Source organism: Chiloscyllium plagiosum, unplaced genomic scaffold, assembly GCF_037043375.1.
Source record: "Chiloscyllium plagiosum isolate Xiang-an unplaced genomic scaffold, Cpla_swu_hap1 HiC_scaffold_12, whole genome shotgun sequence".
Classification (NCBI taxonomy): Eukaryota; Metazoa; Chordata; class Chondrichthyes; order Orectolobiformes; family Hemiscylliidae; genus Chiloscyllium; species Chiloscyllium plagiosum.
The window spans coordinates 32,630,045-32,656,675 of NW_028270150.1; the positions used below are offsets into that span (position 1 = coordinate 32,630,045).

General features: G+C 40.0%; 1 protein-coding gene across 3 annotated transcripts in view; it reads right to left on the reverse strand.

Annotated features, from left to right (window-relative positions):
* epha3 (eph receptor A3) overlaps positions 1 to 26,631 on the reverse strand; it is a 245,408-nt gene that overhangs the window by 24,285 nt on the left and 194,492 nt on the right. For 2 of the 3 annotated variants that reach the window (XM_043701195.2, XM_043701196.2), the window contains exons 11-15: positions 26,420 to 26,605; positions 25,175 to 25,236; positions 24,868 to 25,077; positions 9,003 to 9,152; positions 3,976 to 4,169 (exon numbers count right to left, since the gene is read on the reverse strand). In XM_043701195.2, coding sequence (XP_043557130.2) covers positions 3,976 to 4,169; positions 9,003 to 9,152; positions 24,868 to 25,077; positions 25,175 to 25,236; positions 26,420 to 26,605 — 802 coding nt within the window. The remainder of the gene's footprint in view (positions 1 to 3,975; positions 4,170 to 9,002; positions 9,153 to 24,867; positions 25,078 to 25,174; positions 25,237 to 26,419; positions 26,606 to 26,631) is intronic. The other variant, XM_043701197.2, reaches the window with a different exon arrangement.

Here is a 26,631-nt window from a genome sequence, read left to right on the forward strand (position 1 = left end):
CTGCTGCAGTGTCCCAGAGAAGCTCAGCACAAGGGATCAGTGTCTTATCTTCCACTTAAACACATAGCCTTCAGGATGTAAAACTGATTTCAACAACTTCATACCAGAAACCCTATTCCATTTTGTTTCTGGCACCCCACCGTTTCCAAGGTCTCGTTTATGTGGGTTTGTTCTCGTTAGGGTTGAACTGTTTACTGCTAATAGCTATTTGCAGGTTCTTGTATCAAAAAGAATTCTATAGTGGAATGCAAGTGAGCTTAACTGCAGAGAGTGAGAGAGATACCAAACTGAACTCTTTGCAAAGTGGAGCAATAACAGGAATATAAAAGACAAATCCTGCTTCCTGTTACAGAATGTTAACTGCAACAATGAATACTCATCCCCCTTCTAGCATTAGGAAAATCAAGCTGATGTTGTTACTCACAAGACGTGTGATGTCGGTGTTGCAACAGTTTAAAGAAAACTTGCTGCTGCTCCAGTTCAACTGAAATGTATTTAGCTTTGTCAGGGCACTGCCATGCCTGGAAGTTGCAGGCAGGAAACTTATCAACAATGTTCATATGCTTATAGCAGATGCACATGCTTTTCTCCCTAATTAATTCATTTATTAACAATAGCTTTATAAACATTACAGTGAGAAATTTCATCCGTGTGCGCCAAGGGTTTGCATGGTAAAATGCAAGTGTCAATTCTCATTTTTAACAAATGGTGTTGAAACAGGAAAATGAATTAAAATTTAAATATTCATAAATGATTGAACAATGGATAATGAAATTTAACAAGTCAATTTGATTTTGTTGTAAATTGAGTAACTGATAGAAAGGAATGCAGCATACAGCAACTTAAATGATTTCTGCAGAGGACATGGAGCTCAGGCTGAAATTGTTTGAACTTATGAATGAAATCTAAAATTACTGATTTCTAGTGTATTCCAAGAGAATACAATTCTCCCCAACCTCTTCTTGACCTTGCCCCAGTGATTGCAAAGATGCTGGCTGTTTTTTTCTCTCCTGAGGGAGGACATCTGGACAATTTAGTAATCTAAAGGAATTTGGATCTGACTGTGAATAGTCAGTGATGTCTCAGTGCGAGATCTCAGGAACGGAGATATTCCGGAATAGTTGCATGCATCAGCATGTGATCCAGATGCCTGTCTATGGCCTCGACCATGCAATTTATTGGCCAGGTCATGCATCCTATTAGTTCATACAGGAACAGACAAATTAGGTGTGTTTTACTCTCTGCCGTTGTTACAAGCTGAGTTGCTGTCCTGCTGTTTCCTAGCAGGCTATTAATGCCTTTCATAAATCACCAATTCTAAGTTCTGAGGTGATGTTGTGTGTGTGTGTGTGCTTGCGTATATATGTGAGTCTGAGGATGTCAGAGTGTGTGTGCGTCTGTGTGTGTGTGTGTGTGTGCGGGAGGAGAAGGAAGAGACAGCAGATCGTGAACCATTTTTTCTTAACAAGAAACCTGAACATTGAACATGAAAGGTTTTAATGACCTCTGAGTATCGAACTTTCACAAAACCCAAGTTCCCTCTGTCCCCATTTCATAATGGCACCAACTGAAACACCATTCTCAACTGGCTCCTGCATTTAGGAAAGTTTGCCAGAGTTACACTAACTTACTTGGACCCTGCATCAAGAAGCAACCTCTCTAGAAAGGAATTATGAAGGTAGACTCATCCCACTGTATAGAACACACGTGGAAGTGGCAGTACCACAGAACTTGGAAATTCCATGGAGAGACTGATACCCTTGGGCAGCCAGTGCTTAACAAAAAGGAAACATATTTATAGAGTGCCTTTAATGAAATGAAATGTCCCAATGTGCTTCACAGGAAGGAACATTCTAAAACCAAGTATAACAGCAAACCACAAATGAGCTATTATGCAGATTACTAAAGTCTTAGTAAAAGAGTTGGGCTTTAAGCAATGTCTTAAAGGAGGTAAGTAAGGCAAAGAGGGGAGATATTCCACAAGTTTGGGATCTAGGCAACTAAAGGTCCAGTCACTAATGGTGGAGAAATTATGCTTGGGAATAAATAAATAGCCAGAAATAGAGGATATTTTAGAGGGTTAGAAGTTATTACAGAGTTAGAGAGGGATGAGGCCATTGAAGGATTTGTGAACAAAGATGAAAACTTTAAAATTAAGACATTGCTTGGCTGGAAACAAGATAGGTCAGCGACAACAGGGGGGAATAGTTGAACAGAACTTACTACACAAAAATAAAAGACACCAGATTAGACAGTTTTGAATGAGCTAACTTTACAGAGTGTACAATACACAACTGAACCAGGGCTGCATCAGAATAGTTAAGATCTATCAGACTGCTTAGACAAGATCCAAAACTGAATGGGGAGAAATCTCCTCTGATAAAATACTGGTATAACTGAAGCTACTGATTCTACCCCTGCTCCAAACTGTATACCACGCTACCGTCTGAGATTGAGGCTGTTTGCAACTTTAGTGCTACATTTGATCCCAAGATGAGCTTTCAACATTGTTTCATGCCAATCTAAGATCACCCCTTTACATTTCTATAACGTCACTCAATGTCAGCTCTGCTGAAACTCTCATCCATGCCAATGGATCACAAACTGGGACACTTAGATAATTGGAGAGGAACATAGATAAGATACATTGTGCACATATAATTTATTTAGATGGCATATTTATTATTAATCTTGAAGAGTAAAATTCTAATATGAATTCTAATATGAAACTTTGAGTTAAAGTTTATAACTATGTATTGAAATTCAGAATGATTTCTCCAAATTTTAAGTCTTTGGTACATCACAGAGATGTCCTAGCTGAGGATTAGTGAGACTTGTCAGCAGATTGGAGGTTCCATCCAATTGAAGACTCTGAACCCGATGGAGCAACTCATGATATGAGAATGCATTACCTCGAGGGCCATTCATCTCTGATGATGCACAGCTTCCGTAAATGCATCGGTGTAAACAAAACAAGACTCCTTCTCAATCAGGAGCCACTGATTTTAATCATGCACAAGTGGATTGGGAAATAGTAGACTGTTGTTCATGGTTTATTTTATAAAATGAATTACATTCAAATTAATTATCATGTTTGATCAAGGTTGGGCCTCTGGCATTAAATCACATATATCATACCTTAAGTATTACCAAATCACCAGGCTGCTTGTTACAGTCAAGGGAATCCACTTAATGCTAGCGTCATTTATGTATTTGCTATACTCCTTAAATAATTTTCTTTGAATTCCAACAAAAGTAATAGTGGAGTCCAATATGCAATTTGGGATTTGAGGCTTAACATTTTTATCATGTATTAAAGTTGTTTTAATAGATTCTGATAGAAACATAAAAATTGAAAAAAAAAGCACAGAAAATCACTGCTCAGTTAATTGTGTTTGTGCCACCTGAAAAAGGTCTATGATAACATGTTTAATCCCCACTTTCCAACTCTTTGTCAATAATCCCATAGCATATAGCACTGGAAGTGCACATCCAAGTGTTTGTTCAGTGCACTTAAGGCCTCTGTGTCTGTGGTGGTTTGTAGCTTAAATTAATATATTGTACACAAAAACAGAGAAGTAACAAAGCCAATTCTGGAATCTGGAGGATGTCTGAGGAAACCACTTTGTGTTATAATGAAATTTTAGGTGGGATAAAATTCTTTTCATTGCCACCTCCTCACGACTGCATGCTTGTAACTCTCTGCATAATGGTGCAGGAGAAAACATGAACTTCAGAATAGGAGTCAGTAAGTCAAGTGTACATCACTATGTGTGCTATTTAAATGGCTTCTTATATCCCTTTTAGAGAATGGCCAACTCTTTTCACCCTTGCCAACATTATGATGTAATTTTGCAGAATTAACCACTAATATGTGTCAACATGCAGCTCCTGACCCTTTGATTTAGTATTTTAAAAAGCAGTAAACAGAGTCATAGATATTGAAATGCACTTTTTAAAAAAGTAACCAGTCACCTTGCTGCGGTATTAGCAATGATCTTCAGGCTGCTGGGATTCCGAATCAACTTGTCCAGAATGCTGACAATCTGTTCAAACTTCGGCCTGTTATTCCTATCCTTCTGCCAACAGTCCAGCATCAGCTGATACAGGGCAGCTGGGCAGTCCATGGGGGGCGGCAGCCGATATCCTTCATCAACCGCTTTAATTACCTGAATGAGAATTCAATACCGGACAACGTCAGTGTATCACAACGAAAGCTACTCATCTAAGATATACAATCATGAGCAATCATGGAAAAAGAAAGGGTGTGCTTATCATTGATTTTAACATAGTAGGGACTTCTTTGGCAAAAAGCAAAGTTGGGCTGAATAAAGGGCTTTTATATTTAAATCCAGATGACCGTACACTTACCTTGTTGTACTGAAAATTTGTACCTAAATAGCATTACTTGGTACACACTTAGAGGGGTGATGATGTCGTAGTGTTAATGTGACTAGACTGGTAATCCAGAGGCCCAGGATAACATTCTAGGAACACAGGTTCAAGTTAAATTTAAAAATCTGGAATATAAAACTACTCTCAGCAATGGTGATTTTTATTTGTAGAAACCGATCTGGTTCACTGTTGTCCTTCAGAGTAGGAAATCTGTCAGCTTTATCTGGTGTGGCCTACATGTGACCTGAGACCTACAGCATTGTGGTTGATGCTTCAGTGCCTCTGAAATGGCCGAGCAAGCCAAACAGTTCAAGGGCACTTAGGGTGGAGTAACAAGTGATGGCCTTAACTCTGATGCCCTCACTCACTGATAGGGCAACTAAAAGAAAAAGGTAGAACAATAATACACGCTCTAGTGTGAATAGTATAATGGCAAATTGGCCACCCATTAACATCTCTCAAAATTCAATTCAATTGAAATAATAATCAGGAGAAATGTAAATCTGGCTACCCACTAGCATTGCACAAAGTTCAATGATTCCCATTCACTCAGATCATTATTTAAAATGAACCCTCCAGGAATGAACACAATGCTCAATTTAGATTCCGTGATAAGCAGAATTTAGGTGTAGCTCAGAGGTGCTATACCTGAAGTTTTAGGTTCAATCAAAGTTTGATTTTTCAATTCATGGAAATTTCTGAGCTGATTGGAACTTGGAAAACATACAGCAAAATTGAAACAGAGCCAGATTTAGTTCAGAGGAGGCTTTGGAGTCTATTGCTATCTATCTCTTGAGCTCTGTCAGCAGTGAAGGAGGGGCACAATGCTGGACTGATGTAAATGCCTGATGTGAATCTCCTACTGCTTTCTGTGGAAAAATGAAATGCAGCCGGTGCTGAGGGTGGGTAATTTAATACGACTGGTGCACACACTGAATCTGGCCAGCTCTCAGCATAAATACACAGATCATGTTCTGCCCGGGTCAACTTGATGAATGTCATCCAGGCACACATACATGTGTGTGTGTTTAATAAGTGTGTGTGTGTTTATGACATGAGTATTGTATAAATGGGGCATTTGAGATGATTATTCTGTTAATGGTAATTTTGGGTGCTGCTGATTAAGTGCACGGGGACGATTTGGTACTATGTCAAGGAACTTCTCAAATTGAAGAGTGAAATAAAAATGCAATGGTGTTGTTTTCACAATTAGACAATGATATTTCCTCATCTGGAATTTACTGCCCATGAGGACAGTGGAAGCAGAGACAATGAATGTCCTCAAAAGGATTAAGAATGGGCACTTGAGGAAATAAACTTGCAGGGATATGAGGATGGAGCTGGGGAATGGGACCAGCATGGGGGATATAGCCTTGAAGGGCTGAATAGCCCCATTCTGTATTCTAAATGACTGTTGACTCTGATAGGATTAGATGTGGACATAACAATGCTTGAACGCGTTCTATATTTTCCTTGAATTTGGATTACTGTAAAGATAAAGTAAAAGATAACAATGTGGTAGTGAAAAGGAGACATTGAGCCACATGTGAATGGCAGAGGAAAAGCAAGTAGATAATAAAATCACAGGGTGCATTTAATAGAAATGACAGGAGTCTTGTTCTCTGGTTAGAGAGCTAGCAAAAACCCATCCTCAAACACTTTGGGGTAGGTCTACCTTACTGAGGTGGTACAAAGAGTAAAGAGGAGATGAATAAAAGATTAAAGATGAGTAAAGAAGAACTCAATATCATTCAGAAAAGTCAGAAAGCAATAGTCAGTCTCAAAGATGGCCCTGCTGGAATTGAACATAATTGAAGGAACAGGAATCCATGACTCAGTGACCTGAATCATATCCTGCATCGAGTGTGAGTGACCAGTGTCAGATTTGAAGGGAGGCCGCAGCAGTATTCTTGGGTGTCCCTTGGATGGTAACACCACTCTGGACAAGGAGGTGCATCACCTCTTTTTCAGCAGTGACAGTGAGTGGAAGTAGTAGGTTAGGGTGTGACATGACCCCCCTCATTCCAGAATGGCTTCTCACTGATCAGAATGGGGGCTGGAGAGGGCCGGGGGTGGTGCAGCAGAATAAAGGAGACCTACTTTCCAGACACAGCTGGGAATGGGAAGCTCTGTTTTCTTAACGCCCGTGGTGAATTTCTGTAGTGCCTTGTAGATAGCACAAACTGCTGCTGCTATGCATCCGCAATGGTGGAGGGAATGTGTGTGGATGTAGTGCAAATCAAGTGGGCTTCTTTGCCCTGTATGGTGTTAAGCATCAAACTCCTTCCTTGTACCTTTAGATGGTGAAAGGCTTTGAGGAGTCAAGCGAGGAGTTACTCATGGAGGATTCCTAGCCTTTGACTTGCTCTTGTAACTTTTGCATTTAGATGTCAAGTCCAGTTCAGTTTCTGGTCAATGGCAACCCCAGCATATTAATATAAGACATTGAGTGAATGTAATGCTATTGAATGTCAAAGGGTGATGGCTAGATTCATTCTGCTGGAGCCACAAATATCACTTGCCACGTTTCAACCCAAGCCTGCTTCAGTTTCTGAGGACTTGCGAACAATGCTGAACATTGTGTAACCATCGTCGAGCACCCCTTTTTTGTGACCTTATGATGGAGGGAAGGTCACTGATGAAATGGTTGGACGTAAGGCACTATGTTGAGGAACTCCTGTAGAGATGGCCTGTAGCTAAGATGACTGACCTCCTACAACCACAACCATCTTCCTGTGTGCCTGGCATGGGTCTAACCAGTGGATGATTTTCTCCTGATGCCCATTGAGTTCAGTTTTACTTAGGCTTCTGGACATCACACTTGGTCAGACGCAACAATGATGTCAAATGTTACTCTTACCTCACCTCAGGAATTTAGCTCTTTTGCCCATATTTGAGCCAAGGCTGTAATTATATCACGTGCTGAGTGGCTAAAGCAGAATCTAAACAAGGCATCAGTGAGCAGGTTATTCCTGAACAAGGGCTGCTTGATAGCACTGATGATAATTTCCATCATTTACTGATGATCATGAGTAGACTGATGGGGCAGTAATTGCCTGGTTTGCATTTGACCTGCTTTTTGTGAACAGGACTTATCTAGGCAATTGTCCACATTATCAGGTAGATGCCAATGTTGTAATTGCAATGGAAGAGCTTGACTAGGGCAAGTTCTGGAGCACATGGCTTCAGTAATATTGCCAGAGTGTTGTCAGGGCCGACAGTCTTTGCACAATCCAATACTCAAGCTATTTCTTGATATGATGTGAAGTGTATCAAATTGGCTGAAGCCTGGCATCTGTGATGCTGGGTATATCTTGGAGGAGGCCTGGCCTTGTGACCCCTCTGCCTAATGAAACACATCCCTCGGAGATCAGGCAGGGCCAGACGGGGAGGGCAAAAAGGCGAAACTATCAGCGCAACAAGTTAAAAGAACTTTTGACAACGCGATCAAGGTGGAGATAGAAATAACACAAGACAGAATTACAACCAGAATATTTTAAAAACAAAAAGTTGGAGATCTAATTCTTGTATGTAAACAAATAGAGAGCAAAAATAATTGTTTTAATCTGCAATCAAACATTTAATTTTGCCAGCACAGAATGTTGTGGTGGATTATAATCGCTCCCAGGTTCCCAAGATTATATCACATGTTTTGAATTGCAATCATCTCCAGGTCCTTTATCTGTTCTGAATAAAGGGTATTGCTTCTTGCGTGTTTACTAATGATATATACATGCACCTCACAGTGGAATACATGTGTACAATGCAGACATTAGATTCATGTGCAACAATTTATGATGTTAAAATTCTGTTTTGTCATACCAAAGTGCCTTGATATGCTGTCACAGGAGGGTGTATTTTCTAACCCTCTGCAACTGTATAATACATTCGTACTGAATTTGTCTCTGCACATTTTCAACACGGGGATTAACCTGGTGGGAAAACATACCTTATATTTATGAGTTGGTACATAGAAACAGTTCAAGCTGCTGAATATTAACTTCCACGAAGGTTTCACATTGATAGATTGGAATTCTACTGGGACACGCAGGAGGAAATGACCTCTGTGGGTCAGCAGAAAGACAGAGGCCTTTTCACCTCTGTCAAAAATAAGAACTTAAAAAAATGCACTACATCCAGGAATACAGATAAAAGCAACTTTGACGCAGACATGTATTGCCACCATATACTTTTTTTCCCCAAGAACCTGAGATGAGGAAGGAATCATGTGAGGAACAATGGGTATTAAGTTGTGTTAGCAGTTATGAATTATGCATACCCTATAGAATACATTACTCATAGTTAACAATGCAAAGCCAATGCTAAATGTTTTAACAGTTTAAGTGCACATAGTTTTTTTACATTGATCAGTTTTAGTCCTGTGAACAACCTTTATTTTCCTCATTTAAAGCTGGTATTTTTCTTTTAGTGAAAGTGTCCACTATATAAAGATGTGTAAACTGGTGTTCGGTGCTGAAAGTTAGCTTGCGTGTCTTCTCTGTTGCTTTCAATGACACAGAAATGCATGGCCACCTGGCATTCCCATGCTCGACTTCCTCACCCAGCTTGACTCATTTACAACAGAGCAATTCACAGAAGATACTCACATCCTGATTGGACATTTCCCAGTAAGGCCTCTCTCCATACGACATCACCTCCCATAGAACAATCCCATAACTCCACACATCACTGGCTGAGGTGAATTTGCGGTAGGCGATGGCTTCTGGCGCTGTCCATCGGATGGGGATTTTCCCACCCTAGAAAAGAGTTTATTTAGAAAAAGTGGTTATGCATGACTGTACTTTTGGTGACCATGCAAGAAAAGCAAAACTTGTTTGTAGGTCAAGCCAAGACATTAGAGTTAAAATTGCATTAATCAGTACCAGCCGTAAACACACTGTGGGTTTCTTTTGTCTGCTGCCTTAACCCAGCCATTAATCTATATGAGCGATTTGAAATGCATCTGTGGCCAGAATAAACAGCAGGATTTCAAAATGATAGTTTGAAAGCAATTCTTCTCTTTATTTTCCATTCAATTAGGATTACTACCATAAAAACAAAACGTACTGCTCTTAATTTTATTATCACATGCAATTTGTAAACACAGATTGGCAGCAATTCCTGACAGGCTGAGAAACAATGGAGGTGGCAAAAATGTCATAATTCCACTTCTGTATTTCAAGTATTGAAGATTCTTATTTTTTAACCACACAGGGGTATTCAGTATAAGCCCAAGTATTTCTTAAAGTGTTACTGGTTTCACAATGAAGCTGTCTGTTGCACATGTGTGTGACAACAAGCCCAATGAGGCAGATGCAATCAAAATTGAGGGTTTCATTTAGAACAAAGAACAATACAGCACAGCAACAGGCCCTTTGGCCCTCCAAGCCTGTGCTGCCACATTTAGCCCTTCCATGCTAAACTGTTTTCACGTACAGGATCCATATCTCTCTATTCCCTTCCTATCATGTATTCATCCAGGTGCTACTTGAATGCTGCTACTGTTGTCTGTTTGCACCAGCTCCAATGGCTGCGTGCTCCAGGCACTCACTATCCTTTCTGGGAAAAAAAAACCTGCCTTGCACATCTCTTTTAAACTGCCCCATCGCACTTTGAACCTGCCTTCCCTAGTAACTGACCCCTCCACCCTGGGAAAAAGTCTCATACTTTCCACTCTATCCATGCCATTCACAATCTTATAAACTTCTATCAGGACATCCCTCAAACTCCTGTGTTCCAGTGAAAACAGACCTAGTCTATCCAACCTTTCTTCATAACTAAAATCTCCCATACCAGGCAACATCCTGGTAAACCTTTTCTGTACCCTCTCCAAAGCATCCACCACATCCTTCTGGTAGTGTGGTGACCAGAACTATTGGCAATATTCCAAGTTTAGCCTATCTGAAGCTGCAACATAACTTGTCTATCCTCAAACTCAATGCCTCTTCCAATGAAGGGAAGCAAGCTATAGCCTTTTTCACTACCTTATCTACCTGCACTATCACCTTCAGACAGCTATGGACCTGTACACCTTGACCTCTCTACTAAGCGGTCTGCCATTCACTGTGTAATTTCCATCTGTACTTGACCTTCCAAAATGCATCTCCTCACATTTGTCTGGATTAAACTCCATCTGTCATTTTGCTGCCCATGCCTCCAACTGATCTATATCCTGCTGTATCCTCTGACAATCCTCCTCACTATCCCCAACTCCACCAATCTTTTTATCATCTGCAAACTTACTAATTAGACCAGCTATGTTTTCCTCCAAGTCATTTATGTAGATCACAAACTGCAGAGGTCCCAGCACTGATCCCTGAGGAACACCAGTAGTCACAACCCTCCATTCTGAAAGGCATCCTTCCACCAATAACCTGTCTCCTATCTGTATCCATCTTGCCAGTTCACCCCTGAAACCATGTGACTTCATCTTTCGTACCAGTCTGTCATGAAGGACCTTGTCAAAAGCTTTACTGAAGTCCATGCAGACATCAACTGCTGGATGTAAATCTGCTCGCTGAGCTGGAAGGTTCATTTTCAGACATTTTGTCATCATACTAGTTAACATCATTAGTGAGCCTCCAGTGAAGTGCTGGTGTTATGTCCTGCTTTCTATTTATGTGTTTAGGTTTCCTTGAGTTGGTGATGTCATTTCCAGTTCTTTTTTTCAGAGGGTGGTAGATGGGGTCCAAACTGACGTGTTTGTTGATAGAGTTCCGGTTGGAATGCCATGCTTCTATGAATTCTCCTGCATGTCTCTGTCTTGTCCTCGGTTGGATGTGTTGTCCCAAAATACAAAATACCTTCTATGAACTGTAACAAACAGTACATTGGACAAACAGGCAGAAAACTAGCCACCAGGATACATGAACATCAACTAGCCACAAAAAGACTTGACTGACTATCACTAGTATCCTTACATACAGATGAGGAAGGACACCACTTCGACTGGGACAACACATCCATCCTAGGACAAGCCAAACAGAATCATGCACAAGAATTTCGAGAAGCATGGCATTCCGACCGGAACTCTATCAACAAATACATCAGTTTAGACCCGATCTACCACCCTCTGAGAAAAAGAACTGGAAATGACATCACTGACCCAAGGAAATCTAAACATATGACTAGAAAGCAGGACATAACACTAGCGCTTCACCAGAGGCTCAGTGATGATGTTACCTAGTATGGTGATGAAACTTCTAAAAACAAACCTTCCAGCTCAAGTGAGCAAACTTACATCCAGAACCTCAACCTGAGCTACAAATCTTCTCAAAACTCACTAACATCAACTGCTTTTCCCTCATCAATCACCTTTGTCACCTCCTCAAACAACTCATTGAGTCATAGAGTCATAGAGATGTACAGCATGGAAACAAACCCTTCAGTCCAACCTGACAAGCCGACTAGATATCCCAATCAATCTAGTCCCACCTGCAAGCACCCGGCCCATATCCCTACAAACCCTTCCTATTCATATTCCCATCCAAATGCCTCTTAAATGTTGCAATAGTAGCAGCCTCCACCACATCCTCTGGCAGCTCATTCCATACTCGTACCACCTGCTGCGTGAAAAATCTGCCCCTTAAGTCTCTTTTATATCTTTCCCCTCTCACCCTAAACCCATGCCCTCTAGTTCTGGACTCCCCAGCCCCAGGGAAAAGACTTTGCCTATTTACCCTATCCATTCTCCTCATAATTTTGTAAACCTCTATAAGATTGCCTCTCAGCCTCCGATGCTCCAGGGAAAACAGCCAAAGCCTGTTCAGCCTCTTCCTATAGCTCAAATCCTCCAACCCTGGCAACATCCTTGTAAATCTTTTCTGAACCCTTTTAAGTGTCACAACATATTTCCGATAGGAAGGAGTCCAGAATTGCCCGCAATATTCCAACAGTGGCTAACCAATGTCTTGTACAGCCACAACAAGACCTCCCAACTCCTGTACTCAATACTCTGACCAATAAAAGAAAGTATACCAAACGCCTTCTTCACTATCCTATCTACCTGTGACTCCACTTTCAAGGAGTTATGAACCTGCACTCCAAGGTCTCTTTGTTCAGCAACACTCCCTAGGACCTTACAATTAAGTGTATAAGTCCTGCTAACATTTGCTTTCCTAAAATGCAGCACCTTGCATTTGTCTGAATTAAACTCCATCTGCCAACTCTCAGCCCATTGGCCCATCTGGTCAAGATCCTGTTGTAATCCAATATAACCCTCTTCGCTATCCACTACACCTCCAATTTTGCTGTCATCTGCTCGATTAAGTTAATGAGGCACCAGCCCTACACAAAACCATGCAGTATCGCTAATAAATCCATTAACTTCTAAATGCATGTAGATTTTGGCCCTGAGAATCTTTTCCAATAATTTCCCTACTACCGACATGAGACTCACAGAATTTCCAGGATTATCCCTGCTACCCTTCTTCAACAATGAGACAACATTTGCTATTCTCCAGTCCTCTGGGACTTCACCTGTGGCCAAAGAGGATACAAAGATGTCTGTCAATGCTCCAGCAATTTGTTCTCTTGTGCCCCTCAATACTCTGGGATATATCCGATCAGAACCCAGGGACCTATCCCCCTTAATACGTTTTAAAATGCAAAACATCTCTTCCTTTTTAATGGCGACTTGGCTTAGAAACTTGATACCCCCTTCCCTGACAGCATCCTGCACCAATTCCTTCTCTTTGATGAATACCGACACAAAGTGTTCGTTTCGAACCTCACCTACCTTTGCTGGCTCCACCCATAGATTTTCTCCTTTGTCCTTTCCCTGGCTAGCTCTTGCCTTTTACATAATCTATAAAAAGCCTTGGATTTTCCTGAATCCCTATTGCTAACAACTTTTCATGACCCCTTTTCGCCCTTCTAATTCCTTGTTTAAGGAATTTCCTACTTTCCTCATATATTTCAAGGGCTTCATCAGTTCCCACCCTCCTAGACCTTAGTGAATCCCAGTCAATTTAGGGGAAGTTAAAATCACCTACCACAATAACCCTGCTGTTTTGTATCTTTCCAAAATTTGTTAACATGTTCTCTCCTCTATCTCCCACTGGCTGTTGGGAGACCTGTAGTATACCCCCAACATTGTGATTTCACATTTCCTATTCCTGAGTTCTATCCAGTTTGCCTCGCTGCACGAGTCCTCTGATGTACTCTCCCTCAGTGCAACTGCGAGACACTCCTTTATCAGTAATGCAACTCTCCCACCCCTTTTACCTCCCTTTCTCTGACACCTGAAACATCTAAATCCTGGGGCATTCAGCTGCCAGTGCTATCCCTCTTTCAGCCAAGTCTCTGTAATCACAATAATGCCATCATTCCAAGTACTAACCATTTCATGAATTGTGAGCTCAAACCTAAATTCTGAATGACACTTCCATCAGCATGCCTCAGCTTGGTGAATTTTATTAGCTGGCATTCTTGGTCTGCACCTTCCTTCTTAAAAAAGAAACACATGGGCAGAGAACAGCAATGGAAAAATCAGAAAACAAAGTGTGAGGGAGGACTGAGTGGCCAGAATTTATTCATTTGTTTTTAACATGTAGAAGACAAGATTATTAAGGGCGGAATACAATGGAGCCTCTAGAAATGGGAAATAAGGCTGGTGGGGCTGGAATTAAATGGACATTAAAATTTAAGTTCCTTATGATGGGTTAAGTTTTTGAAACAAATCAGGGAGCATTTCAATGACAGAGCAGACATCTCGTCACCTCGTGTCAATAAGTTTTGGCCCATTTATGTGTGTACCATTAATATTCATTAAATGGAAGTCCAAAATTTAGCTCTATCTTCCAGATGAAGTCGCCACTATTTTTTCAACTATTTAAAGGTACACCAGTGGGTTTGCTGTGGTTAGTGACGATTGGGTCGTCAAATAGCAGGAAGGTTGGTTTGTGAAGTGGACAATGCATCAAGTCACTTGTGTGTTTGGGACTTGGCATGTCCAAATAGAGCCAGGCTACTCTAGCCTGCATCTCAAAGGGAGGCAAGTGAACCATGCATGGTTGGTCTACAGTCAGAGAGGGGATCTCAAGCTCGAAGCAGCTTCTTCAACTAGAGAGAGGATCTTGGAGGGACGGTCAAAGGACATGGGAGGGCAGGTCAGGGTTAACAGAAGAAAGTTGCAGGACGATGGTGAACCAATCAAATGTGATGGTCAGAGTTTGGAGAGTGATTGTCAGTAAGAGGCGAGGGTGACGAGTAATGGGAAAAACCTTAAAGGTGACTGAATAGAAGTGGATGGGTCACAGCTGAAGGTTCATACTGTGCTTTTCCATCAAGCTGGTTGCAAACTCCTGATGAAGGGCTTATGCCTGAAAAGTCGATTCTTCAGCTCTTCGAGTGCTGCCTGACCTGCTGTGATTTTCCAGCACCACACTCTCGACTCCTCCCTGCAAACTCAGTTAAGCTGGCAGAGGATAAGATTCTTGAGGGAGGTGGGCAGAGGAGTCCTAAATATGGTTCATTGGAGTATTCTGCAAATTTATTGGTCAACTGCAGCACTGGAGCCATTTTTGCTATAGCTCACCTCCTCACGTCACGTCCTCTGTGGACACTTCAGTCAAATAGGAAGATCTTCCATTTCCATTGGTTAGAAAGGGCATCTTCCATCAATCCCAGATTGCCTGGACGAACCCCTGCATTGTTGAAGCATGTTGATGCTCATTGTTTGGAACTGGGCCTGGGAGAAGAATGAATGGGATCCAGAAAGATGCTCACTTGCATCGGGAGCTTCAGTATACAATAATTGTATGAAAAAGTGATAGTTTTAGGATGCGGGGTAGCAGATTTAACACAAAAATATGAGGAGAATTTACTTCCTTCGAATGGTCATGAATCTGGGGAATTGATTGCCCCAAATTATGGTGGATGCCGAGACGTTGAGTAAATTTAATTAATCATGGGTTGAAGGATTATGAAAAGCAGACAAGAAGGTGGACTTGAGGCCAAGGTGAGGTCAGCCATGACTGTATTAAATGGTGCACACTTGAGGGGCTGAATTACCTACTCCTGCTGCTAGTTCTTATGGAATTGCAGGGACAGATACTTGTGCACTCCCAACATCCCCAATGTTTAATTGCAATAGACAGTTATGATTTACATTGCAAATGCATGTGTGAAGATTATTGATACGAGTTGAAGATGTCCCCAATTCCAGTCCTGCCATTGGGAAATATGCTGTTTGTGTTAAATTCTTCAATGTAGGTGATGTGTTTGATGGCAATTAGATGTGCAGCAAATGCTGGATCAAACCAAGTTAAATAGATTTGCATTTATCTTAAACAGATCGAAGCCTACCTTAATATAACCTCAAGAAGTCCACCAGCATTGAATCACAATTGTTTTCAATTTGATTGTTGCAAACTCGTAATAGGGCACTTGTTTCTATCAGTCTTATTTAAGTGTAAGTCCCAGTTTTGGCTGAGGCAGGGCCTTGTGAGCGCTGAAGAGGACATTTGGTTGGGTCCCGTGCAGTTTTAATGTCACAGAGTGTGTCTGTTGGATGGGAACGTTCTGCGAACCAGGGAGATGATCAATTGACAAGATTCTTGATCAATAAATGAGTCTAAAGCTATGAGAGGTAGGCAAGAAAATGGAGTTGAGGTCACAATCAGATCAGTCATGAGCTAATCAGACGATGGAACAGGGTTGAGGTGTTGAAAAAGCCATTCTTGCTCCTACATTCGGTGTTTGTACAATCGGCACTTTCATCCAGCTGGATAACTAATGGTAAGAGTGGGGGTAGGGCAGGAATGAAAAGGGACCATCATGTAAATGGGCAGCACTCTGACCTGTACAGCAGTCATTGCTGTGCCTGGCATCTCTGAATGATTTTTATAAAAGCATTTTGAAAAATTAGTCAGGGCAGATTGACAGTTGGAAGCCGGGGCAGAGTAGAAAAATGTTAGTCTTGTTAAAATTTAATGGATGCACAATTGATTTTGTCAAAACCTCCACTCCTGAATGCTGCCAACCCTGTTGCCGACAGACTGGAGCTGTTCAGCTTTACACAGCTTCCAGAGATCACACACCCCTTTGAAATTCTTGAGACATTAGAAGGCAAGTTCTTAACAAGGTCTTTAATTCTATAAAATGCGTCCAATTAACAATGCAGGCTACTATACTTTCCCACCCTCCCTCTAGCTCTTGCGAAAGTTAGTAGGTTCAGAAACAGAAGCAGCAGAATGGCACACAAGCTATTGGCACCACTGTTCGGGTAACCCACCTTTGTGCCAACCTAATTTGGTGTCCGGAAATCCTGCCTCTGGTCTCGGCTGGCCTGACGGTTAATGAGAATGCACTGGATATTCATCCCTGTGGCAGAACCATGGCTTTTCATTCTGCTTTCGAGTTCCTGCCTGCCAGCTACAGCTGAGAAGTGTCCAGAACTAAAAGGTTTCAGAGCCATAAGGACTGAGTTGTTTTTAAAAGTGCACCCATTCAAAATCCTCAGCTATTCTGAGGACTCCTGGCTTTTCAAATTGATAAACCTAACTATCAGGCCGAAGCCAAAAATGCTTGCAAACCAAGGCTGAGAATATGATTCCTTTGTCTGCTGTTGCAATTTATTTCAAAGGCATTTTCATTTTAATAGCATGCAAAGGATTTTCACATGGCATGCTGACATTAATATCCAGTACAACTCAACTTAAATCACAGAAAAGAACTGGTTCAAAGTTGGGAAATAGAATCTGTAAACAGTTGGCTGTATTGGTGACTCGGGGGAGGTAGATTTTTGGGAATTTGTGGTGCTCAGGAAGAATGAGGTTGTACAATTATATGTTGCTGGAGCAAACACCTCAGCCTGATACTTTCGTGCAAGATCCTTTGCCAGCTCTCAAGTGCAGAAAAATAAAATCACACGACAGCAAGGAAAACACAGCTGCATGTTAAACTGACTAAATCAATTTGAATATTTTACTGATCTGTTAGCTATTTATCTCTTCTTCTGAAGCAGTGTATATCTTTCTATTATTACTCCTCAAAGGCTTTCAACATAGTTTAAACAGAACCGCTATTTCGCATGGTAATTAGATGCAAGGCAATATTCAAATCAGAATTTCATAATCAGCAGGTTGCTTTGCCTGTTGTTGCTTTAACTCTTAGAGTGCAGGACCAAAGAAATTATCTATAAACCTTTTTTAAAGCCGTCAGTTCAGGCATTATTACGTTTAAAGTCAAAATTATACTAAGAATGGCATTTGAACGTCTGGAGTAGATTTATCACTGTAATCTTAGTCTTTAACTATAAAACCAAATGATTAGAATAATTTTAGTTCAAGTTAATTATGAAAAAAATACATATTTTAAACATTTGCTACTTTCACTTCCCCCAATCTTTCTCTATTCATTATTCGTTCAACTTTGTTCTTTTTCTTCCTAATTTAACCTATTTTTCTAGCTGCTTTGCTCACTCCTCCCTAAAATCATAATTTATGGTTGAAAACTTTCATTGTATTAATAAAAGAAAAGTAAGTTTCTCTTAAGGGGTGATGTAATGCTAAGAAAATCACAGGACAGAGCAGCTTGTAAACATAAGAACTGTGAGAATGGAATTTCATTAGAAGTAGCATTGGATCACGCACATCTGCAATAACGATTCTTTAACACTTCACAAGCAGCTAATGAGGCGCCTAACCACAATAAATGTCAAAACTTCCATAATCCAGCTGTGAAGTATGGATTGTTGAAGAATGTGTTTGACTGGAAGGAAGTTAAAAAGAAACAATTCAGTGGCGATGTCCTGTAAATGGAGGTGAGCACAATAATGGATTGATGCAAATGTGTTTTTTTACTGCAAGACAATTGCCTATTGGTACTCAGGCAGGAAACGTGGCAGTTCATCACAGGCATGGTCAATACCACCTCATCAGAAGGAAGGAGGTCTAGAAAAAGGTGCATGATTGTAATGAAGCATGGCAGAAATATGACTATCTTAAAAGTCCAGGATGTATAGATACAAAAAGGAAATCAACAGCTGTGAAAAATAAATGGGTCATCCATTGGCAAGGAAGCAGTAAATAAATTGTTGGGAAACAAAAATGCAGATTTTTTCCGATACAATATGGATGCCAGAACAGCTGATAATGCACCACACATTGGTCAAACCTGAATCTCCATTACCTGATGGTTTCAAAATAAGGATTATAGATTTAATTGACTTCCATAGGTGAATCCTCAGATATGAGAACATTTGAGAGATTAGGAATTGTTTAGAACTGTCAAAATTAAATTAGAGGATAGAGCTAATGGTATTTATTATGCAAAATATATTCTTGTACTATGCAAAACATAGAACAAACACTGTTGATGGACAAGTTGAAAATGTCATTCTTATCATTCTTATTTTTCTTTTCTTAATAATGTTCATACCTCATTCTCTGGTTCATCACAAGATGTTATGTCCATTTCGAATATTTGTACTTCTAGTTTCACAGTTTCAAATAGGAATGGGGATGATAGGTGTTCATGGGATATTTCTCTTTGATTGCTTATTTATATTAGAAGTATGATTGTCCATTTGGATTTTGTATTATCATTTACTTGCACTTTTTAAACTTGTCATCAACAGTGTTTGTGTTTTGATGTGATACGTCATAATTATTCTTTGTTTTGCATAATACAGATGATTAGCTCTACCCTCTAATTCAATCTTGACAGTTCTAAACAGTTCCCAATCTCTTCAGGGCCTAAATTGTTCTTGACTTCTGTCCTTGATGGATACTAGGTACATGAGCGAGGGGAAGAAGAAAAAGACATGGGAGAGGCAGCAATGAGGCGTGCTAGCTAGATGCTTAACATCCATGGACAGAGCTAGACTAATGTCACCATAAAGGTTCGCAGGCTACTAACTTGCTTGCTTCAGCAATCTCTTACCTCCGGTCCCAACCAAGACCTGCATTGGGAGCTGGGATCCAACTCCAGCCTATTTCTATATAACCAAAAACACAAAGCCAAGTGCGGACAGGCACTGTCAGGCAACAGGAAAGAATATAAAATCTCCTCAGTCGCAAGTCCCACCATAAAGTGGAAAAGTCTTATTCCATGACTGCAATCTGGATCTCTGCCTACCATTGAGAAAGATGCCCGGGGATGTGAATGTGTCAAGGATTGTTCCTGGTGTAGCTCCAACATTTTCTTAGTCACCCACAACCCTTTTCATATTTCCAAACCTGCCCAAATGGGTTGGACCAATCCAGTACAAGCAATGTTTATATAAAAACAAAACACTGTGGATGTTAGACATCTGAAATAAAAACAGAAAGTGCTGGAGAAATTCAGCAGGTGTGGAGAGAAAAAAAATGAAGTTATCATTTCAAGTCCATTTCTTTAGAAATAAAAGAAGCTGGGAAATATTTATGGCTTTTTTACAGTGAATTCCTGGTTTGCCCACAGTTCCTCATGCACTCCTCCTCCACTGTGCCCACATAATATCTGTTGGTCTGGAATATCCATTACCTTCTGTGCACAAAACAAAACCATCCTCTCCTCTCCTGCTTTATTGTGCAACCTCCCAAACAGTAAGTGTTTTTGTACTATTTAATTATTTCACCGCTTTGGTGATTATAGGAACATTTGTCAGCTTATAGCCTAAACAGTCTTTAGTTAGATATGGAACTGAAAAGCTCACATTTTGCCATGAGTTCTGTAACTATGGCAAATAAACACATCATTAAAAGTTTAATTATGCTTTTAGCAAGTTAACTTTTCTTTTTCTCTGCCTTTCACTGGGATAGTCAGAGGCCTTTTTTGCCCCAGGGTGGAAAGCAATAGTTCAAGGTGAAAGGGGAAAAGTTTAAGGGAGAAGTGTGGGGAAACTCTTTCACACAGAGGGTGGTGGGAGCCTGGAACACACTGCCAGTGGAGGTGGGGGAAGCTGGCACATGAGCAATGTATAGCACTGCACGGTGACTCAGTGGGTTGTACTGCAGCCTCACAGCACCAGGGACCCAGGTTTGATTACATCCTTGGGTGACTGTCTATGTGGAGTTTGCACATTCTCCCCATGTCTGTGTGGATTTCCTCCAGATGCTCCAGTTTCCTCCCACAATCCAAAGATGTGCAGGTCAGGTGGAATGGCCATGTGCCCATAGTGTTAGGTGCATTAGTCAGAGGGAAATGGGTCTGGTATGGGTTACTCTCCAGAGGGTCAGTGTAGACTTGTTGGGCTGAACGGCCTGTTTCCAAACTGTAGGGAATCTAATCATAAGGTGTAACTTGATATACGTATGAATGGGGTGCGAACAGATGAATTGAAACCGTGTATGTGCAATAAGTAAGGATTAGGAAACAGCATAGACTTGGTGGGCTGAGGGGACTGTTTCTGCTCTATGTTGTATTGTTGAAGGACAGGATTGCTGATTGCTTGATTCATTGAATGTTGTTCTCTCTCACTGGTTTGTCAGTTGGATTAGATAATGCAGCAACATATCATTATTATTTACTTAGATTTGTTTTTCTCTTTAATCTGGGTTCTCACCTGCCAATTCAGAGCTGGGATTACCTTGCACACAAAAAAGCACAGGTTTCATTTGTTTGAAGCAAGCTGTAATAAACTTTTATGTAGCTCATCAAAAGTACAAAAATCAGAAGCCTGCTTCAATGATATCAATAAAGAATTTAGCTCTATTTTAAATTGTAAAAAGATATTCAACAACAAGTAGGGATGTTGACAGGTGAATAAACTCATCAGCAGCCCAGACCTTAATGACACCCAGACAAGAAAGTTCATCTGTGTTAAGGAATATTCAGACTTGAGAGATAAAAATATATTTACACTGTTATTGTTATACTAACTAAAGAGGAAGGAACAATAAGGTGTCAACCGCACAGAAATAAATCAAAGTGCTAATTATTGGCATCACCTTCATCAGCACAAACTATACTACAGATGTCGTTTTAATTCTACGTAGAAATTTTATTTCAGTATAATTTTGTATTGCACTTTGATATTTTGAAATTCTCTATTCAATTCTATAAATTGAACCTACATTAAATAGCAGGCAAAGATATTTTATTGTTTTGGGATTAAAGTATTTCTTGCCATTATCTCACTGTGATTTCAACACATGAATGGCACTGCACAAAGGTACAGCTAGAGGCAACTATAGTTATAGCAGACACCTTGAAAATGTGATCTTGCTGGCTGCTAAGAATATATAGAAATGTTGTTAGTGTGAGGCAATTAACACCTCGCTGTAGTCTATGTCCAAAAGGAGTGGTAATTGATAAAGTGCGCTGAATTACAAGTTGGAGCAGTCATGTCGCTTATCCAAAAGCTTTGAACCTTTCCACTTGCATTTTACAGCAATTTGAGGTTACTTTATCAGAAGATTATCTACGGTAGACATACAATTCATTGATTTCAAATTCTGCTCTATGCATGCATCATCGTCAACTGTTTTCTATTGATGTTAAATATCAATAATTTACAACTTTAAATTTTATTTTGTCAATATCAAAATCACAATATCTATTGTTCTCCTGGCAGTTTTATTTGTTTTGTTGTAAAACCATGCTTCATAATGATTTTTTATACATTCGCTTGCTGGAAAGCAATAATTGATTTTATTAAAGTAAAATTGAAGCAACATTCAAACAACTTGAAAATTGATGTCTGAATATTTACACCCCTGCACTTTTAACATTCTAAAGCCATTGAATTTGAAGGTAATAATGTGAAGCATGATAGACAACTGCTGGTGTTTTACATGGAGCCAATGAACAAATCTTGAATCCTGATCTGTATCATTCACTGTTTCTGATACAGGCAACAGATTAGCTGTGCTAAGTTCTCTCAACAATAATGACTTATCTCTGTTATGCTTATGCTGCACATCTTGTATAAACATGTGGCAAACTCTGTTCAGCATCTTGTCTGAAAGCCTGTATAACACTTCTAAAGAGACTGCAAACTTTCCTGCAAGTCAAAAGCTCCTCTCAGGAAGATTTTATCTATACGCTAGATATTTGTAAATAGCTTTAAGATATTTTGTGAAATTAAAATAGCAGGAGAATATTCTCCAAAAGGACTATAATCAATACAGTTCATCAGTTCTATGAATAGTTTTACAATAATAGTGATTGTGAGCTGCTCCTTCATCAGGTGGTTGTGAAGTATAAGATCATAAGACACAGAATTTATAGCAAAGTTGTACAGTGTGATGTGACTGAAATTATATACTGAAAAAGATCTGGATTATTTGTTAAGTCTCTCATCAACCAACACGTTCATTCTAAAAGATGAGAGAGTTCACAAACATCGTCGCCCTGGATTTGGTGACAAAGGCAGAGAAGGTCTTTTACGGTAATGAGATACTTTTGGAAAGCTCATGCAGGTTGCAGACATCATTTAGTGCCACAAACTGGTCCAATTCATGGGAAATTCTATAAATCACCCTCCCATCACCCCAATCCCACTGAGTGCAAGTGGGGGAATTCCAGATTTCTTGGGTCATTTGCTGAACCAGTACTAATAATGTTCATATTACAGATTAAGATTTATTATTTCAATTATAGTGTGCAAGGAGGTGTATGTGTATCATGGGTTTAGCAGACCAGAGTTAGCACAGCAAAGTAATGCTCATTAACTTGCGGTCTGATGAAGGAGCTCCACTTTCTTCACCTAGATAACAGTTACAAGTAAATGCTAGCCAGTGGAGTTCATAAAGTTCAGGTGATTCCCTCAGATCACTGTTCATGTCTGAACCTTACCTTGGATAACACAAGAGACTAATTGGTGGTTCAGTATTATGAATCATGTTAACTGCGCCTGACCTTGAGGTGAAGCACCAAGAGACCATGATATTGTTATATTCTGATTAAAGTGAAGGAGGGTAGTAATGACTTTATACCAGCACAGATTGAATGAATATGTTCATGACGGAATTAATTGCTTTGGAATTTGTAATCTATGCTGTCCCACACACTAGGAAATACACGTACATATGAATTTATAAAGTATTACCCATGTATTTTTAGTAAATGGGTTATATATTATGAAACCAATTACCTCTTGAACAGCTAAATTCCAGATAATGAAGAACCCATCTGACAATAACGTACATTTGTAGTAGGTAATTAAATGGGAGCAGTACAGCAATAGCATTGTAAAAATTAGGAGTGGTATTTGTATAATAGGATACTAACCTGTTATTTGTGAAGTAAACATTTACCTTCTATGGTAGCATTTTACAATGAAGGACAATTAACACTGAGGGATGAACATGGATTCTTGCTCCAATGGCTAATATATCATTTAATTTAAATTTGGCAGCTCGCAGCAGGGAAATGAGGAAATGAATCACACTAATTCAAACTTCTCCAGGGCTGACTCTGAGTGAAGAATTTCCTAACATATCTGAATTGTTGAGGACATATTTATTGCAATAGAGGGGGAAACCATTTAAATGTTGAGTCAGAATCTTACTAAATAAAGATTAGCTTCAGTGTTGTTAGGACAGCTTACTAGTACAGAATTCATATTTTGATTGACAAGCTTAAGTGCAGGTCAGTTCAATCATGAGATGCTCTTCCAAGCCTGCACGTACGTCCAGAAATTTGTGCTGAATTATGCCAAGTTTGGATTTTCCAAGCTGTGTAGAGTACGGAACTATTGTAGATCTTGGAAATTTGCCAATCATATTCACTTGCCAATCATATCAATGAGGCTGCTAGTTCAGGGCACTATAAGGGAGTGTTGCATTGACAAAGATGCCAGCTTTCAGATGCAGTCTGAAACTAAAGCATTGTTTGCCCTTTTAGGTAGATGGGAAAGATCTTAGGGCACACTTCAAAGGAGATCCAGAAAGCTCCTCTTAGCACCGTGTTAACAATTATCCATCAACAAACATTTAAAGCAGATGATCTGCTCATTAATTATTTCCATTTGTGGGAACTTACTGCGCACAGATTTTCCACTGTGCTTCATATATTACAATAGGAAGTACTTCATTGGATTTAAATGCACACAAAAGCCTTTTTTTTACTTATTTTCTTTCTCTCTGAGAAAGAATGCAAAGTTAAAGCCCATAAGTCGTCATTTGATGCAGTGAGGATGAAAAGACTACATTGAATTTGTAGCTTAGAAGAATCAGCAGAAAGAAGCTCGGGGAGCATGAGCCATAATGATATCCAAAGAGGAGTGGCTGGCAGGTGAGATTAAAGTGTACAGACTGGAGATTGCTAAGGGCTGAAGGTGAGAGAGAGGTTGCACAACAAAGATACACTTCTTCTGTATTTGTCTCAAGTGTTATTTTGCATTCACAGCTGGCATGAAATGTTGTCTCCTACAGCAGCAGCAGAGATCATAAATGATATATTTTTAGGACCACATAGCTTGAATAAACCATCAGTTTCCACCTGCTGTGTGTCTTAATAACTAACCAGATATGAAATATTATGCTTATTCACAAGAAGAGACAGACTCGATAGCATGATCTGGGAAGAAGGATGGTTTCTTACCCTTGTGGTGTATGCAGCTTCAGGGTCATCTTCAAGAACTCTGGAGAGCCCAAAGTCAGACACTTTACACACCAAGTTGCTGTTGACAAGGATATTGCGAGCAGCCAGGTCCCGATGCACATAGCCCATGTCAGATAGGTACTTCATCCCAGAAGCTATCCCCCGAAGCATGCCGACCAGCTGGATGACTGTGAATTGGGCATCGTGTTTCTGAAAGAAAACAGATAAAGCTTTCAAATTCAGTTTGAAACCTTTGTTTTGGAACTTTAGTGGGGGTGCGGCATCTGTCAATTCACCAGTGGCTTACCCTGAGGAAACTGTCCAAAGAACCGTTCTCCATGTACTCTGTAACAATCATGACAGGTTTACCTAAAAGAAAGAGAAGTCAGATATGAAAACAAAACACAGTATGATATAGATAAAAGATAAGGTTGGCCTAGTCTTACCAGACCATAGGGCTGCTTTCTCATTAGAGAGAGATAACTGGTGATTACCACGCCTCATGTGAAATGAGAGGCCAATAAGGAGTATCCTTTGTGATAATTAGAAAGGATTATTGAAACTCCGTCTTGATTGTATAGTTGTCATGATTGCGGTTCGAACAATAGTAGTAAATAAGTAGCAAATATGTCTTTTTCACGTGAAAAGTATATTTGAAAAAACAGATAAATAAAAGAAAAAAACGTCAAATGCTAGGGAGTTCAACCAATTCAGCATCTTCAGAGAAGAAATCCCTCCTCATCTGAGTCTTAAATTGGTGCACTTGATTCTGAGACGATCCCCTCTAGTCCTCGATTCTCCCATGAGGGGAAGCATCGTCTCAGCATTTACCCTGTCATTCCCATTAGAATCCTATAAGTTTCCATGAGATGCCTTCTCATTCTTTTAAACTCTAATGAGTACAGTCTCAACCCATTTAACCTTTGTTCGTAAGGCAAATCCCTTCATATTGGGGATCATCCCAATGAGCCTTCTCTGAACTGCCTCTAACGAAATAACATCTTTCCTTAAATAAGGACACCCAGAACTGCTCTCAGTACTCCAGATGTTGTCTCTTCAGCACCTTGTGCAGTTGCAGTAAGACTTCACTAGGCTTATGAAAGTACCCTCCATGGCCAACATGTTCTGGTATGGGATGTGAACCCAGAATATTTGGCCCAGAGGTATCGGAATACTGCTTTGCCATTTCATAATCTCTAAAAGGAATCCATGCAGTAAGGCAGAACCTGAAAAAATTAACCCACCTAAGTTTTGTAATTGAACAAAAATATATTAGTTTCTGAGGTCTGTGAGGACATTTCTTTGTTTTAAGCAGATTGTAGCTCATAATTGTTATATCAGTTCAGTTAGATAAACAGTATTCACAGTGCATTCTGGCTTGCATTCTGCACATGCAGTAGCAAGCATTATTAAAATTCTGACTGCTTCCATTCCAAATTCTAACGATTCTTTAGAAGCCACAGGGAATTTTATTTGCTCACCACTTTTTCTAATAGAGGATGCATGGAGAATATTAATGAATTTTCTGTTCATATTAAATTGTGACCCTTACTTTTTGTAACCACTCCTTCCAAATGAATGATGTTTGGGTGGTCAAACTGTCCCATAATGCTTGCTTCACTCAGGAAATCCCGCCTTTGTTTCTCGGTGTAACCAACTTTAAGGGTCTTGATGGCGACGGAGATCTCTTTTTTGGAGGGTAGCTTCAGACGCCCGCTGCACACTTCTCCAAATTCACCTGCAGCATCCAAAATGATTCTGGTT